Source organism: Musa acuminata, chromosome BXJ2-5, assembly GCF_036884655.1.
Source record: "Musa acuminata AAA Group cultivar baxijiao chromosome BXJ2-5, Cavendish_Baxijiao_AAA, whole genome shotgun sequence".
NCBI classification, from domain to species: Eukaryota; Viridiplantae; Streptophyta; class Magnoliopsida; order Zingiberales; family Musaceae; genus Musa; species Musa acuminata.
In genome coordinates, this window is record NC_088342.1 from 4,758,428 (window position 1) to 4,776,493 (window position 18,066).

Below are 18,066 nucleotides of genomic sequence, written 5' to 3' on the forward strand. Positions count from 1 at the left end.
ATTTGGTTCCAGTGCTGAAACTTGCGCCTCATGGCCTTAAGAACTTAGTAGTTGATTAAAGAGACAAATACTTGTATGCCAAAATTAAGCTAGCTAGCTTAAGAATTATCAGTACTAGTTGATGATAAGAGCATCGTCATTAATTAGTCAATATTGCTGCTAATGAACTTTATATCAACCATTGATAAAGATTATTTCTCCAATATTCTTCGTTCGATGCAGACTTTAGGATCTCACCACAGTTTGTTTGGGGTCGAGGGTGCAATCTACTAAGCAAGCTCATGGCTCTCAATTCTGCTCCTGATTACCTTCTATGAACTTGATTAGTTCAGTAGTTGTCTGCTTGATGTAGTATATGAATTCATCTCACTGATGTAGTTGAGGAAAGATTTAAGGAAAGATATTCCAGCTGCCTTTACTCTCTTAGCACGCGGTTGAGATTCTTGGTCAGATCAGCTTTCCATTGTTCATATCTGACGATATTTCTGATAGCAATCATGCATGATATGCTTCCAAAATATATAAGAAGTTAGTTTTCGTTTGTTTCTTTCCATATGTTGTTCATTCTTTTCGAATATGGTGACAACCAATGCTAACCTTACATACGGATTTCCCAAAACCTGTGTGAGATCCTTGCTATATGTACTACTTGTTCCAAAATTCCATAAATTTAACTTCAGATTACCCAAATGAATCACACTCCTAATTAATCATAATAGACACAACCATGAGATAAATGTAATACTAAAGTCCAACTATAACAAATTGTGAGATTAGAGAAGTAATAAGTGTAGTGGTATTATTGAGAAGCAGTAATGTCCGAAGATTCATCATCATGAATATAGTTCTAATTGATATATCTGGACATGAAAACATCATCCATCTCCACATGATCTTATGCTATCTAATTTGTTAGATTCCTAGAAAGTTATGGTCTTACAAATGCTAATTACAATAACAAGCAGTATATCGTGAGATAAAGATTAATTTTTTGCGTACGTTAAGGCACTTGATTTCTTTCATGACATACAATTATCTTTTTGCTAGATGATGGAAGTTTCATCTGGAGAAGCAATTGTGATGACCATCTGGAGCATCAACCCAAGGTTCGTCAATTTTATCTTTTATACTGTACAGATTAAGAATCAGGACAAGGATATACACAATTGTTTTCCTGGTTCATGAGGCATTTGATCTATTTATACTGTATGTTTGCTTGGAATTCGTCTTTAACATAAGTCCATAGAATATGTTTTACTTGTGGAGACGGAACCATATATAATGCAATAGATCATATCTGCAGAGAGGATTTATATTAATTCCGCAGATATCAATGGAGCCAGCAAATGGAGAAAGCATACTACCACTTCTGCTGACGAATGATGATGCAGAATTCTTAGCAGAGCTGATCATGTAAACTATGAACACTTTTTGTAGGATATATGCCATATAATTGATGATAAGAGGCTTACAACTCAACTTGTTTCCAAGTGACAGATAAAAAGACAATATTTGGAACTCGAATACAATCAGTTGCACACCTTATATTAGTGCTAAATTTATTTGCAATAGAACACTTAAATAGTTTCTAGATCCAGAACAAATAATTAGATCCATTTGCCTGAATGATCTACGTACTGCCAGGAAAGCCGTGATTCAGATCAGCCAAAGTAAGTGAAGGCATCTTCCCACAGACCTTCAAGCGCAAAATATGGAACCGACGATGTACCTGCAGGATCTATCATCTCACTGTTCTTTTTGTTGTCGGTGGTGGTGATGGTAGTGTTATCAGCAATGTTGCTGCCATAGTTGTTATTGATATGCTGTTGCTGCATGAAGATGTCGTCGTTGACGAAAGAATCTAAGAGGTCCGAGAGGACGTCATCCGCTCCTCTTCTCCTCTCCTCCCTGCTGCCGTGAAGTGCTCGGTTTCCTTCCGACGCGAAGGCCTCGCTGGCCTGCCATCCGACACTGTCGTTGTAGTGCAGATTGAACCCATCAAGAACGCCGTTACCCGGTTCTTGAGGAACAGAAGGTATGGTATTAGGGTTTTCGGTAGGATGGTGTGGTGCTGATGGCGCAGCAGGAGCTGGATCGGTGGGGAAGGCGAAGGGCTTGTGGGTGCGTGGATCTATTCCTTGCTTGATGAGCTTTCTGCTGAGGTGGGTGTTCCAGTAGTTCTTGATCTCGTTGTCTGTGCGGCCCGGTATCCTCCCAGCTATCAGCGACCACCTGTTTGTTTTAGGGGGAGAAGAGAGGATGAAACCCTAAGAGAGAAGAGAGAGAGAGAGAGGTGCAGTTAGGTACCTGTTGCCGAGGAGGCGGTGGAGACGGAGGATGAGATCCTCCTCGTCGGGGGTGATGGGGCCGCGCTTGACGGAGGGGCGGAGGTAGTTCATCCAGCGGAGGCGGCAGCTCTTGCCGCAGCGGAGCAGCCCGGCGCGCTTCGGCAGCGTCCGCCACCGACCCTCCCCCTCCCTCCGCACGAACCTCGCCAGCACCTCGTCCTCCTCCGCCGTCCACGGGCCTCGCTTCATCCCCACCTTGCTGCAGCACGGCGTCGCCGTCCTCGTCGGCCCTCCCCGCCGCCGCTCCACCTCCATGGCATCCGATGACTGCGAGGGGCTCCTCATCGCTCTCCCTTTTTCCTTCCTCCTGATCTATATCTCTATATGGTCTTATTTGGTCCCATGCCAAGCACTAGATTTGTTGCTGTCATCATGTTGTTGGTTTGCTTCATTTTCTCCTCATCTTTCCTTGTGGCAACGCCTGCCGCGATTGCTGAATCGTCCTTTTGCTTCCGACCGTGGTAGGGACCAGTAACTGGATAGACCTCATCCACAGTGATGCAAGGAAGAAGATGTCATCCGGAAGTCCTTTCTTCCTCCCATTATTTTCGCTCTACCGAGTCTGTAAACCGAGCGATTACCAGTAACGTTGAATGCACTCTTGAATCAGAAGGGAACAGTAGATCACAGTGCACGTGATCTACATCTATCGTACTTTAAGATCCGTGCATGCAGTCGATTAGCACCCGTATTGATCCGTGCCAAAACTCGTGGACATGAACCGCGCATCCGAACCCGAGTCGAGCTAAACCAAATCCACTATTGGAGGGGTTGTAAGCGAAACAAACTTTGCACCACCAACGCCCGTTTCTTGTCGACCCGCGATTTGTCACCCCAACTTCGACCCGTGTACTTTCTCTCATATGGTTACTTGGGGGGGGGGGGGGGGGGGGGTGACGTCATCCGGGGGAGATTTCCTTTTTAGGGAAATCGCTTTTTTTGGGCCGGCGGGTGGGCGGTGGTTTGCGTGTGTTAAGGTGCGTGTATGAAGTACCTCCGACGTCTTCCCCGCAGGCGCCTTCGCCTCTGCCAATCGCTGGGTATTCTTGTCGTCCGTCTCTCAGCGTTGTTCGAGTCTGGATCTCGGACGCCCTAGTGATAGCCCGAAGCCGTCGAGAAAGCTTTCGATATTGAGATATCGGACGGATCTGACGGCGGCGAGGGTTGGGATTGATCGGATTAGGTCTGGTCTCGGAATCTTTGATCGTGATCGCAACGGGATTGAAGCTGCCCTAGTCGGTCCTTTTGGTGAAGATGGCTTAATCGGTATGATTTCTGTTCGATTTGATGCTTTAATCAGATCATGCTTTTAAGACCAATTCATTGGGTTCTCTTCTTTCCTCCCTCTTGTGATTACTTGTTTTTTCCCATTACTTATCGGGATGGTGTTGTACTGTACCTTAGATATCATTTATCTTTGTTCTCTTTTGTTGTTTGAAGCCACATGCAATTGAATTGTTATATATTGATCGGTATTTTCTTCATCGGAATAAAAGGTTCTCCCTTTTTGTTTCATACCCCTTCGATCGTGTAGGATTTTCACCAACAAACGCTTACGTTGTTGTTTGCAGATTAGGGGAATCATATATAGGTCTCGCATCAGAAATTTTTTGGTTAAATTCGAGCCTAAATCTACTCCCAGGATTTGCCTAATTCTGTCTTCTTCCTTGTTCTTATTATCAAATATCTAAAGATAGTTTTTTTTCCATCAAAATATCAAATTAGGTTTAAACTTGTATTCTACATACTATAGTTACCTCAATATTGTTTTAGTCGCTTGTTCTCAATTGTTGAATTCTTGATGCCTCCATAATTGGATATCTTTACATCTTGCAATTGTTTCCTGTTGTTCCGTGAGAAATTTTTTACCTTTCGTTTTATTTGTTGTTTATTCATTATTTTTTGAGTTCGACTGCTTTCCCTTCTTCTTGTAAGTTATTTGATTGCACCAAGAAATATCCTAGGTAATAAAGAAAGATGTATCCTAAGTGGGATGTTTATTAATCCAGATTTTGTTCCATATTTTGCAGCCAACAATTGATATCTGCTAATATCATGCTCTTAGTTGTGTTGACTTTGTAAACATCAGTACAACTAGATCTTGAAAAGTGGCTATATGTGACATGGATGTACCAGTACCGTTTCTTTTTCACAGTAACCATGATAAATTAGTACTGAAAATCAGTGTTTTCTGAATTAAAATAAATATAGAATACGGTATTCTGATGTTTGATTTATGCCCGAGCAAATTTTATTTTATGGATTAGGGCATTGAAGTAAGCATCAAAATGATCTTCATGATTAATTTATTTATTTGTGGATCTAATTCTTTTGCAGATGTATGTGGAATTTCTCTCTTTCAATTCAATGATTAGAGAAATTTATGTCCCATGATGTTCTGGATATGGCAACAACAATATTCTCTCATTTGCAAAATCTCTGGCCATTTTCAGGATCAAAGACTGATGACCTGAAAATTTCAGCTCAACTAGTTCGCAAGCTCTCAGTCCCAGATAAGACAAAGCAGTTTGTTTTTGCTCTTCGTGAACCTGATTCTGATGCCGTAGTGTATATACTAGCTGCTCAAAACTTATCACTACAATCTGCCTTAGATGCAGAATACCTCATCAAAGAAGTTCAGCCCAAAGTTGTAGTAGCTCAGATTTCCCCATCAGTGTTGGCTGATATTCGATCAGAAGAGAAGTGCTTAAGAAATGATCAAGTAAACCATGTACCAACTTCATCATTTGGGGTGCTTAAAAGATGTCTTATGGAAAAGATCAACAAAGATCACTATGAAAGTTTTGCGGGGTGTCATGTCTTGCGTGAGATTTTTGGGGTTGGATTTTATGGCCATTTCTTGGTAGCAAAGAGAGCTGCAGAAGATGTACATTCGCATTTTATGTTACTGGAATCACCATATGAGAAAGGATGTACTGCAACTTCTGTAGAAAATGACAAAGATGGAGGTCAGAGCTTTGCATTGCACATACAAACGAGTGGTTTGCTTCCTGGAAAAGTTACTTCCGCCATTTACTCAAGTTCTAAAAGAATTTGTCTTGATACTGCACTTCAGTCACAAGCAATTAGGTCACTGATTCCATCCCTTGATCTAATAATCTCGAAAGAAATTCTGTCCGACGACAATTCAGAAGTGGAATCTGGAAAAGATCGGTCAAATTGTAGTTTCAAGGTGCCCCCATTTGCACAGTCTTTTTACCCGTTACTTGCAGATCTACATCACATATTCATAGACCTTCCATATATTGCAAAAGCTATGGTTTCTGTACAGAAAATACTTGCTGATATCAATGATGGACAGCCGGTTAACACTCAAACCTTATCTAATGTCTATATCTTCAGAATTGCGATTGAAGGTGTAAGGATAGCTTTAAACAATGCTGCACGTTTACCTATGGATAGAGGAGGGAAAAGCAACTCAACAAAGTTGGAGTATTCTGAGCTCCCTTCTGAAGAAAAATCACATGTTCTTTTTGTGCAAGCTCTCAGGAGCCAAGCTAGGAAGTTTGGATCTGTGGTGGCTATAGTTGATGCAGGATGCTTGGCTGGTCTCAGGAGGCACTGGAATACATCTGTTCCTCTCAAGATTGCAGATTTAACTGATCAATGTTTCACGGAATATTATGCTCATGATCTTGATGCTAATGATGAAAAGGAGGAGGATATGAGAAAAACAGGGCTTCTGGCAGACAAGCCTGTCGTGGCATTTGGTGCCGGAGCTACAGCAGCCCTTGGTGCATCATCACTATCAAAAGCCATTCCCGCGTCAACATTCATTAAGCTTGCAACATATAAGATTCCTGCGACCTTGAAATTTGGCTTAGCAAATCTGCAAAGGGCAGCTACTATCGGACTTGGGAACATTCTTGGGTCATCAAATCCCCTCACACATGGGCTTGCAAGTGCTGGAGCCAAGACCTTGCCCTGGAAGTTCACAGTGTCAGCAGAGAAGATTCGTGCCGTGACACACACTATGATAGCATCAGCTGAGAGGACAAGCTTGTTGGCCATGAGGACATCATTTTATGAGATTATGAGGAGAAGGGGTGTCCGACCACTTAGATTTATGCCATTAGCTACTTTTAGTTGTAGCATGGTTGCTTGCACTGGACTTCTGGCTTATGGAGATCGTATTGAATGTGTTGCTGAATCATTGCCTAATGTTCCCATGATTGCTTCTTTGGGTCGTGGGCTAGAGAGCTTACGCCAGGCATCTAAGGAAGTGAGAATGACCGATGGTTCCAAGATACAGAAAGTTTTACAGACCCTCGTGTACAACTTGAAGAAAATGAGAACACAATGAAAAAGATTTGAGATATATCCTGGTTATTTGATTTTTGTTTTTAATCCATGACAATCAAAGATGCTGCATATCGGATTTTACATGATTATCTCGTCATGCATCTCCCGGTATCACGTCGGTACACATCTTCCCTTTCTTTAAACAATGTGATGATTGTAGAATGAAGGTCATCATAAGAAGCAGAAAGTGTGAGGTCTTAGGAGGCTAGCTGGTCGCAGAATATAGGAATAACATTTTTTAGTGTCTTATTACTTGTATACTCAATTATTTATCACAATGTTTGCACACAAATGAAGCTCAGAATGTTCAATGTCTGTCAATATTTTTCTCTTTTAGTTTTTTGCTTGGTGGGGGGTTGGGGCAGGGGGGGTTAAGCTGAAACACATTTTTGCCTCAATATTCAACACCTTGATCATGCTGTCATCCTGAGCAAACAATTTATATGACAACTTGGTTAAGGAAGCATTTATATTAGATCCTGGAGACCATGCAAAAGATCTCTTTTGGGTCCCTCGTTTCTGTCCAAAGCTGCTGCTTTGTTCTTTTGTTTTACCTATGAAGTTCTCTTTTCATTTTCTCCCCATGTGTGTGAGTTTCTTGGATCTTGAACATGTCCCTAGATTCTCCGGGATCTGTTCCTTGCATAGAATAGTATACAGGATGGTGAATCTCAAAGATTAAACTCCGGACCCTAATAGCATATTCCAGTTCTAAATCTTTATGGATTGCAACTGTCTTTGACAAGTTGCCTATATCCTGCTGGAGAGATTTTGTTGCCACTATTTTAGCATGAATAGATCCACCAATCAAACAAATCACACAACCTGTTGATACGAGGAAATTTGAACATGCAGATAGAAAACCAAACATGCATTTTGACACTCGGAACATCGTAGCATTTTAAATATGTTGTTTGCAGCCCAAGATTGATAATACATGACCTTCGGACGTGATTGACAAACTAAACTTGAGATATATGGTAACTACAAATAAGAACTTTCTTAGTTTGTTTAACGGGGGATCAGTGACATCAACATGGACAACAAAGAAGTAACTGCGCCTGCATCTTCTTTTCATTATTTGGAAAGGGTAGTTAAACGAAGGACCAATTAACAAACATGAAGCATATGCAGTGGGCATTGTCTTCGTTGTCGAGCACTTTCCAAGCAACAGCTCTTTCATAGGAAACAGGCCTGCCCATGCTAGAAATGCAGAGGCCAGCTTGAAGGCAAATGGAACCCTGCACATAGAAGAAGGAACATGAAATCTAAATGAAAATTCCAAAGATGTTGACCAGGATTAAGTAGATATGTGAATCTTAGATAGAGCTAGGGATACTTGTGTTATATAGGCTATTATCATGTGTTGTTATACACCACAGGAGACAAGATTTCTGCCCCTAAGATCCTACTATAAAGAAGCATGAGATTTAAGAGTGTGAAGTCTGCAAAAATCAGCTCCTAAAGCAAAGCCTTCGACATATAAATATTTTGTTTAATGTGTGTATAATCATATAAATATTTTATGTATATTCTAAACACTGAACAATAGAAAATTTGTTGAGAGGTCATGAACCTGTTGAATTACATGAGGTAGCTCTGCGCAGATCATCTTCCTTCCTTCATCAACAAAAATCTTTTCCAGAGTGATATCCTGTAAGGCAATTAGTGTTGTCTCAAGCATGTCAAGACCAGCCTGGTTGGCGAAGGTGAAGACTGGCATAGCCTGCACAAAAATCAACACATAAAATTATTAGTATTTCTACAATATAAATGTCAAACAAAACACAATAAAAAAGAACTAGTAGGCAATTAATACATAGCTGTCTTGTAGGTAAGTAGTCAATGGTGGACAGAAGGATCTAAAATTGCAGTGTAGCAGTTACAGGTAAAAACTTCTATGACCATCCAATGTCTTTCTTGAAGACCTCATTTAGTCAACACAGGGTTAATATAATCCCCCAAGACATTAATCCCTTTCAGCTTGAAACTAGTTTGAGTTGAATTGTTTCCCTTTTTTTCATCCTTGTGCTACTGTCCATTCCAGAATTGGAATCTGCTACACAGCTGCCCTTCACTCCCATCTTAGTTATCCATCAGTTCTGTACTCCCGCGCATTCTGTTTCCTCTCCACCATTTGCTCCTTCCATTGTGCGATTCTGTCCTAGCATCAGAACATTGTGATGCCGACTACTATAAACCCCAACTGACCACACCCCACTGTCAAACCCATCATGTCACTATCACATAGCACAGGCATCACCTAGCAATATTGGGCATCTAAATAGTACATTTGTGGGGCTTCTGCATGAGATTTGAATGCATATGGAAACTGAACAGATTTGATCGATCTTTTTCCTAAATTATAACTGCTACCTTCCTAGAAATCATTCTGACTGTAATCTTCTGGATTAAATTTCACTAATTGTTTGCTATCTTGATCCCAGATCTTGGTATCTTAAAACACCAACTTAGTAACCATGTATATCTGAACAACTGTCACAGACTAATGAATAGTACGCTGTATCATACATTTTCATCTACAATAACTTTACCTCAAGTCAAATTAATTCCTCTCAAAAAGCATATAAGTTGACGATCATCATTCTGACTATTGTTTTCTGATTATTGTTGGCAAAAAGATTTATGGAACCTAAAACCATTTTATGTTTGTCATGTGAGCATAATCACTTTGGTTTAAAAGATAAACCCTAAGTACCTCAACACTCTGTTATGCAATCTCAAGCCAAATTTTCAAGTCAGTTCAGACTGGAGTTTTTTTAACAAAGACTATACCCGTAAAATAGACAGATCATCTGCAACCAGGTAAATCCACTAGCAAAATTATGTAATGCCAAGGTGTCATCAGTATTATTCTTTATATTCAATTATTGCATCAATACAACTTCAATAGACTAAGTTAACAGTCTAGAAGTCAAATAAATTTTGATGACAGGGTATTTTATCGGATGGCATTGCTCTCTTGTTAAATACACTGCACCTGTCTACATTTTTCATTTTAAGTTCCTGTTTCTCTTTTAAAGCATCATCTCACTAAATGTAATATCCTTTTTAGCAAATACGTTTTGGTATCCACATTAACGATATACTATTCATTTATCATGATCTATATATAACCAGACAACCTTTTGAATAGTACAATTACACGTTTTTGCACTCTAAATAAAGATCAAAATTTGTCATTTACTGTACCATACATTTAAATATATTTTTATTACCACATTCATGCCAAGCCATAACCTATTTTCCAAGAATTGATGTATAAGCATATCATATTGCCTTCTGGTGTCCCATGTTGAAATCCATGATTTATAGGTTAGGGTTCTCTTAACAAAAAAACATCTGTGTTCTACTTGACTAAAATATATATACCATGCTTTATTTACTTGGTCCTCGAAAATTGAGTTGAATGGGATGCACTCATCCTCTCTGTCCTTTCTTCCTACTCTTATTTTCAGTTTTACCTATATGACCCTCTCTTAGCTCCTTTGTTTTGAGTTTAGAGTTAGGACATGAGCTTTGGAGGAAAATCAGCAGTCAGTAGTGTTTTTACTTTATTCAATAAGTGAGTCAGGAGTAAGAAGTAAGCACTTATATTAGTTGCATTCAATTCTTTTGCATAGTTGCATTCAATTCTTTAGAGTTCTTTAGAAACGGCTAACGCGTGCTTTATCACTTCATATTATGGGCTGCTCATGTTCACTGCTCCAGGATAAACTATCTAAAGTTAATCTTTGTCGTGGATATCTAACCATCTGTTGTAGTGTTGCCCTCTACCTCCTATCTACTGTCATCTTGGACAATTTCATTACTGTTGGTTGCTCACTGTTATAGTGTTACCAATTATGCTGCCCCAACATACACATCTGCTATACATCAATCCACTATAGCAGATTGGTTCCGGGTTGATCAGAGCAATCTGCCAGCAGGATCTGGTCGGTGTTCTGTGGCCTACCGGTGCGTTAGATGGGCTCAAGGAAAACAGTGGTATATAATGGTGAAGCTCAACTTGACCAATATATCTTAATTATTTTCACACTACATAAAATGGCAGTACCATAAGCAAGCAAATATCAGATGTAATGGTAAAAAGAAGTTTCTGTAGCAACTCAAGTGGAAAGACTAGCATGGTTCAAAATTGTCCAAATACATGTTCTATACAACTAAAGTGAGAAAGATAATCATCTCAGGAGGTGATAACTATAAAACAACAGCAGTCAAGAAAATTAATATGAAAACATGATCTATAAATCATGAAGATATTTTGATTCTAGCTATAGAAGAACTTGGAAGAAAAGGGCAAATACAAACCTTCAAAGAACAGCAAATGATAGCATCTGAGTGATGCCAAAGCATCTTCAGAAGTGAGTCACTATTATCTGCAGAAGGTTTAAGAAATTCAGCTCCTGAATAAGACCTGTAGAAAGAGGCAATACACTGGCAGAATTAGATGTCTTAATTTACGTTGCTATTAACAAATTAAAAAAATACTTGGAAATGCAATTTGAGTAACCATTTACTAAAAAACTGTGGTGGATTGATAGTTTTTAGAGAAATCTGGGAAGCTATAATGCTTGTGCATGGATGGAACTGGGAAAGCTTAAGGGTAAAGACATTTTTTATGAGCACTGTTAAGTTTCTGGTGCTAATTTGTTGCAGAACTGTTATATTCATAGTACAATTTGGTTCAGATAAAGGCATAGTTTATCCTTCTGTGACTAAAAATTTTGAAGAGAATTGTTTCATCATGTGTGAATTTACAATACATAATTGTCTGCATTCGTGCATATATTAAAAATATGAATATCTTATGCAAACTGCTTTTCTTACTTCATGCAAACAACTTATAGTTGCTCTTCTACTGTCACTCACATGCTATCTTGTAAAGTAATAGAACATCAAATTGAATCTAACAGAAAGGCTCCTGTTAATGCAGGATCTAGGGAGGATTTTCTTTTTTTACATACTTACCTCCACAAGTAATACTTATAAGATGGATACAGGGAAGTTTATAACTTAAGATGATGACAAACCTGTAGCTGTGACAAATCCAACAAGCAAGTGTTGCAGCTTCTGGACTTCCAGGTGGTATCCGGAGACCGCCATGAGATCCAAGATGTGAAGGTGAGAGAGTTAATGATAGCCTTTGCACAGAGGCTATGATGTTACGAATGTATTGTCGGGCCATGGATGCCACATCCTCTTGGAGGTGGCTCTCAAAAGCAAATTGAAATGCTATAGTCATCACAGATCTAATGTTTCCACGATTACCAGAATAATCATTATGTACTTGGCTGCCTGTTGGTCCAACCTCAAGAGCAGAAGCAAGGTCCAAAGTGCGATTAGGACTATTAGTGTCCTGAATAAAGCACCATAAAAATAAATACATGAAAATCTTATATATATTCTGTGTGTATAGCTCAGAGATAAAACAATTTATCAACAAATGCTTACAAATCAAGTCATTATTTTGTCTCATATTATCCGTGTCCTTACCGTCTTAAAGTCAAGAGGAATAATACGAAAACCAGAAGGCAGCAGTGGGGCATCATCAGCAAAAGATGCATCTATTGGGGCAAATATAAGCTCAGAACAGGTACCAACAGCATTCTCATCCACTCCATTGCAGAGCTGCCAAACCAGTTGTCATCATGAGTATCACTATAATTATCTAATACCTAAATGGTTTATATCCAGAAATAAAAGATGAGAATGATTTTTAACAAAGAGGTGATTTATTAAATAAATGGATTTCAAGATGTAAAGGAAAATTTAGAATGACAAAAGTGTAATCAACTGACTCTACTAGAAAGAAGTTGGCACTTCAATTAAAGCTAATCAACCTGTCAGAATTGACATCGGTGTTATAGATGAATATTTCAATCTTATATGACTAGTCAACAATAAAATTATAGCTACTAGTAATTCATTTTTCAGTAATGTTTCTCTAGATTTTCCTTAAAAGAATAAAAGCCGCAGCCACATTAATGTCTCTGCTGTGCCAATAATTAAGTTCTGAAGCAAGAAGTGGAGACATACTTGCAACAGGTACAGATCTCGGGGCATAGGCATTTCCCGATTGTGGCCAATGCTTTCGAACTTAATTACCTCCAAGAACTGGCAAGGAAAAGATAGGAATAAGATATTAGTATCAAAGTCACAGAGCTAACTGAGGAGCAGTGATGATGGGTAAAGTGCTAACATTAATCATCCAACATAATAAAATTAAAGAAGTGCGATTGACTACCTCTTCATGCTCGAGTGTGTGAGCCAGAGGTAGTATGACCTGACCACCAGAGCATCCAGTGAGAGATATGGGTAAAGTGTGGGGTATGGCCTTAACAGATGCAGCAGAGTAGCCATCTATGTTGCTGTCTGCCCACTCCGATCGGTGCTCCCGCAGAAACCTCAGGAGCATTGGTGGAGATATGTTCTAATAAATATAGATAGGTAGGATGATGCCAGAAACAATACTGATTAAATTGAACTAAAAAATCAAAATGACAGATCTTTACAACTCTATCAACTATCCAGAAGATACTAACACCATTGTTAATCAACATAGCAATATTCAACTTTCTATGGCAATGTTATGCAGGTAAGCTATTGTAAGGATTTCAGTTTCGGTACAGTACCAGTCTTAACCCATTAAACTAGCATGATACAGCTATTACCAGATGGGGCATTGACTCACATCACATAATACCAATGAATAATATAATAAAAAAATAAAAATCCTTGATTAACATAGTAAGGCATTATTTACGAGCATTATAATTAAGAAATAAATCATCAGGTAAGCAGGTGCCGTGACCAACTTCATTTCAACCAGCTGGCTTTTTTACTTTAATTTTTATTACAATTTATACTAAATTAATACTGTAATAAAGACCATATAGCAGTGAATCTCATACGTGCCGTATAACTTATTGCTGAAGATGCCTCAAAAATTGAAATCCATCACTTGCAAACTAAAATATAATCAGTCAGATGGCAGTTGCTTATCAAATTTTCTCATATAGTGCTTAAATGCAAAAAATCTGAGGAAGTTGCATGCATGCAATATTATCTAAATAGATAACAATCATCTCAAGGAGTTGGTGTTGCGCAAAACCCTCGGTAATGTCTATTACTGTTCTATGATTTTTTTTTTGTTTGAAATTTTGGACATCTTTAATTAAAAAAAACACTGAAAACAAAGAAACATTTAAGTTGAACTTACCGACCTGTAAAAGCATGGTAGCCTTGGCACAAAGCACAGAACTGGTTGTTGAGGGGCATCCATTCACAAAACTAAGATTTAAACCCATCAGCTTGCTACAAGATGAGTTGACAAGAACTGTTATGTCTTCCATGCCATCACTACTGACCATAGACCAACCGTCATCCACAAATCCATTAACTGCTTCATTAAATCCCCTGCATGTAAATATGCGTGAATTTCTTGTTGGAAAAAATCCATAAAAAAAAGACACAGACGGTCAAAAGGCTCAAAAAAATACTAGTTAGCACCTGCTGAGCCTCTGGCTAAGTGCTCTTAGAGCTGCAGGTCGTTTGCCCCATCCAGATACAGAAGAATGAGTAGTTTCATGTGCAATCTGTCTTAGATGTCGTAAAGCCTGTAAAGCAGTATAATTTAGCAAAATAATAAAGAAATACAGTTGCTCATGGTAAAGCACAATGTGTGCCAAAGTGTGCACAATAACAATTTTTCTGCAGTAGGAAACTATTGCAGGATTATTTTCTATTGCCAAGATAAAACAAAACCAATCTGGGTAAAATTTCAATGCAACAATTCCACTCTGAATTAATAATAAAAAGTAGGGGGAGGTTACTAACAACCATTGTCGTCTTCTGAGAAAGCACCGTAGATGATTCATATAGTGGCCTTAGAACTTCGGGCACACTCCAAGGCTGTTTCATGACCAAAATAGCCAACATTAGAATTACAGATATGCTTACAAGCAAAAAAAGATGGACCATATATGCCTAATCTAGATAAAAACAATTGAATTAACCAAAACTATTTTTACCTCCAAATCCAAATGATAAACAATGTGAATGACAGACCCACCACCTTCACATGGTCTTATCAAGTAACCACTTGGCAGCATTTCTGCCCTGACGAATGGTTGCACGGTGGGCATGCTTGGACCACCTAGCGTGCTATTGAGTGATCTTTCACAAACCTTACACATATTGAGATAGATGTAAGATTGTAAGGGGGACACGATCACAAAACAAGGTTGAATCACTGGAGAACAAGCATTGTGCAAGTGACAAGAACATTCTAGCTTACCACGAGACTTCTGTCTTCAAGAATTGATGTATATCTTAGCAACCAGAAGTCCCGAGCAGGTGCCAGTGTTGTCGGTGCATAAACCTACAACTAAGTCACGTTAGTTTGCCAAAATAATTTCATCAGGTGCCAGAAGTAGTGAGACATGAATTTGCATAAATCTTGATAAATTCACCTGCATGTACAGAAGCTCAATGGTTCCATTACTGCCGGTCGGCAGTACATTAATGATCTCCACAGATCGACAGTCTCGAAACCACGATAGCCGATCTTTTAGGATTTCTGCAACCTAAAACACACTAACAGATAAGACTAAACACAGGCAGCAATCGGTTTACTCCCAGTGTGAACATACCTTTGTAGGTTCAAGGCCTACAAGGCCACAAGCTCGTGCCGCCACACCAGTGCAACCATGTGAGATAGCAACGATTCCAATGGAATCTGGACCAGGCTGCTCAGTAAAAGAGGAGAGATTAATGGAGAAGAATGCTCAACTCATCTCAAATATAAAAGGGAAAGCATTAAAGGACCAAGACTCGTTGAAGAACCAGAATGATACATATACATGCACATATGTTCATCCTTCTTTCTAGATTTTGCTTTCGGACCTTCATATTCAGGGAAATCGATCATCAAAAATAACAAACGAGAAATCAAAAAGGGTGCTCACACCTTCATCCCAGGCATTTGGACCCACTCAATAGCAGTCCCAGTAGCCTTAGACAGAAACTCTGTTAAAGTTTCCTCTGCAATGGACATTAGTCTGCAAGCACAATGCACTTTGTTGGAGGCAGCCATGAAGTACCTAAAGAAGACAAATTGTACACCAGAGGGAACAGCAATCTTTGGCATACCCAGCAGGACTAGCATCCCTTGGTGGATGCTGAGGTGTCAAATGTTGCTGACCATTTGTCACCACCGACTCACAGCTTGTGTTCGTCGTCGTTAAGGCAGCCTGTTCAATTGAAAGAACCAAACCACAATTTAGAAGCCAATGTAGGATGACAACATCAACGATAAACTTCTCATAAAGCACACATTTTGCGTCTGCTGACGGAAGTAACCATTCTCGTCGACCATCTGAGACACCTGCTTCTGCAACCTGTCATTTTCCTCCATCAAAAGCTTATTCATTGCCGTCAGCTTCCTGTTCACAGCCTGAAGTCGTGCTGCTTCCTTTCGCTGTTTCTCACGGCACCTAATAGGAAAAGACAACACAAGAAGTTTTGAATAAAAGCATATAATATGTACAACCATAATGCATAAAATCAGTAGCAAGAAATTGTTAGCTGGAAAACATCGATACCTCCTGTTCTGGAACCAAACCTTGATCTGCTTGGGCTCGATGTTGGACAGGATGGGGCACTCCCTAATGAGCTGCTGCCGCCGCATTGAGCTTGGCTTCGGGCACTCATGGTACAGTCTCTCGAGTGCTTCCACCTGCTCCGGAGTGTACCGGACATACTTTCCTGGGTCGACGATGCCCATCTTCCCTTCCTCGCAAGAAGTTAGAGCTATCATATCTCAAGGAACAGCAGTCGAAGGCTAGGGTTCTCCACCGTTATTTAGCACCCTTTTCAGGGACGATACAAGACGTCGCAGAGAGTCCAAATCTGTGATCTTTTTTTTCCCTTTTTAACATTCGCAACAAAAAGGAGCAATCTCTTTCATCAAATCCCCAACAAAATCACCACTTTAATCACCAAAAGCTCGGGAATTCAAGCCGAGACCACAACAACCGCAAGCACAAGAAAGGCCGGGCCTTTTCGAGATTGAAGATCTCCTAAAAGACCTCAACACCAGAGACCAGCGTTGAACAGATACAGTGGCATGCGCAGCGAGTAGAAGAGCGTGAAGCCTCGAATAATTGAAGGCTTTATGAGATGCCTCTGAAGATTCTTCGAACCTTTTCTTTTCCTTTCAATTTTTTTCCTTTCTCTTTCACTTCTTATATTGCCGAATCTTCTTTCTTTCTCGTCCTTTTTAGTTCTTTAAGCCCTGCGGCCATAATTCCCAGCTGCGTCCTCTCGTTCTCCAAAGCTAGCACGCTGCGAAAGAGATTTAAAAATAGGAAGGATTGCGGAACTACCGGTTTCCTCGAGATCCGAGGCAAGGCCTCCCTTAGCGGGACGCGGCCGAGTCGCCGACTCGGATCTGAGTCGTTTCGCCGTTTGGTTGCAAGAATCCCTGGGAAAAGAAAGCAGCTAGGGGCGATTTCTCGGCATCCGGAGCTCGATTAAAGGCGCTGAGGCGAGATATCACCCAAGATCCGCAGCCTTTCCTCGGATCGGCGCCGAAATCCAGTCTTTCCCAACAGCTAAACCCAATAAATGGCAGCGAAAGCAAAAGACGGGCCGGTGGCAGCGACTCGTACCTGCAACCCTCGATCTACACTTCACCCCACAACAGTACCCATCGGTGCGGTCGTACGGCGAGGCACCAAATCCCTTTCTGCGGCTTTATCGGCTGACCGTCCCCGCCCTTGGCGACACCTTGTTAGGGTTTCCGACGACGAAAACAAAGGAAAAGGGCGACCACCCAACGGCTTGGAACCATCAAAATCTCGAACTTCAATGAGAAAAAGGAAGGGAAAGGTGCGATCTTTGATCGAAATCCGACCGCGGCTGCTCTCCGCGACTCGATTTCTTCGTCGAAGGAAGGAAACAAAGGCTAAATTTGCGCAGATATCACTCTTCTCTCTCTCTCTCTCTCTCTCTCTCTCTCTCTCTCTCTCTGTGTGCGGTGCTTCGTCTTGGAGACGAGATCACAGTATGTCAGAGTGACGGAGGCGAGCAAGCGCTTATATAAGACGACAATTCTTTGACGGAAATATCCTCGTTTCAGCTGCGAATTTTATGGAGCTGCCACTTCACACAGTTAAATAACATATGTTACAATTACCATAATACCCCTTTCATTAATTTTGCCTATTTTATCTTTTTCATGACTAAGATCTAAGAGAGCTGTTCAAATTAATCCCTAAATTCGTAGGGGTAACATAATAATCACAGCATTTTGGCCAATTAAAACTAACTTAATTTTAGATTAAGCTTATACATCATGAACAAGCTAGAT

At 40.1% G+C, this 18,066-nt stretch overlaps 3 protein-coding genes across 5 annotated transcripts; 1 reads left to right on the forward strand and 2 right to left on the reverse strand.

Moving 5' to 3' along the window:
* Positions 1-1,472: 1,472 nt before the first annotated feature.
* On the reverse strand, positions 1,473-2,791 carry LOC103984105 (transcription repressor MYB5). Its single transcript, XM_009401535.3, has 2 exons — positions 2,308-2,791; positions 1,473-2,232 (listed from the first exon to the last, which is right to left on the reverse strand). The coding sequence occupies exons 1-2, from the start codon at positions 2,631-2,633 to the stop codon at positions 1,662-1,664; spliced, it is 897 nt and encodes a 298-aa protein (XP_009399810.3). The 5' UTR covers positions 2,634-2,791; the 3' UTR covers positions 1,473-1,661.
* Positions 2,792-3,288: 497 nt separating this feature from the next.
* On the forward strand, positions 3,289-6,754 carry LOC103984106 (uncharacterized). Of its 2 annotated transcripts, none has more exons than XM_065108152.1 (2): positions 3,289-3,614; positions 4,802-6,754. In XM_065108152.1, the coding sequence occupies exon 2, from the start codon at positions 5,119-5,121 to the stop codon at positions 6,670-6,672; it is 1,554 nt and encodes a 517-aa protein (XP_064964224.1). In that variant the 5' UTR covers positions 3,289-3,614; positions 4,802-5,118; the 3' UTR covers positions 6,673-6,754. The 2 variants fall into 2 exon arrangements, with proteins under 2 accessions (XP_064964224.1, XP_009399811.2); XM_009401536.3 differs by having other exon boundaries at positions 3,313-3,614; positions 4,686-6,754.
* Positions 6,755-7,521: 767 nt separating this feature from the next.
* On the reverse strand, positions 7,522-17,718 carry LOC103984107 (homeobox-leucine zipper protein ATHB-15). Of its 2 annotated transcripts, none has more exons than XM_009401538.3 (18): positions 16,298-17,718; positions 16,030-16,189; positions 15,846-15,946; positions 15,664-15,754; positions 15,347-15,442; positions 15,167-15,280; positions 14,992-15,075; positions 14,726-14,881; positions 14,535-14,606; positions 14,205-14,311; positions 13,919-14,111; positions 12,940-13,125; positions 12,732-12,809; positions 12,189-12,323; positions 11,726-12,051; positions 11,004-11,109; positions 8,248-8,397; positions 7,522-7,912 (listed from the first exon to the last, which is right to left on the reverse strand). In XM_009401538.3, the coding sequence occupies exons 1-18, from the start codon at positions 16,510-16,512 to the stop codon at positions 7,766-7,768; spliced, it is 2,517 nt and encodes an 838-aa protein (XP_009399813.2). In that variant the 5' UTR covers positions 16,513-17,718; the 3' UTR covers positions 7,522-7,765. The 2 variants fall into 2 exon arrangements, with proteins under 2 accessions (XP_009399813.2, XP_009399812.2); XM_009401537.3 differs by having other exon boundaries at positions 14,532-14,606.
* Positions 17,719-18,066: the final 348 nt, after the last annotated feature.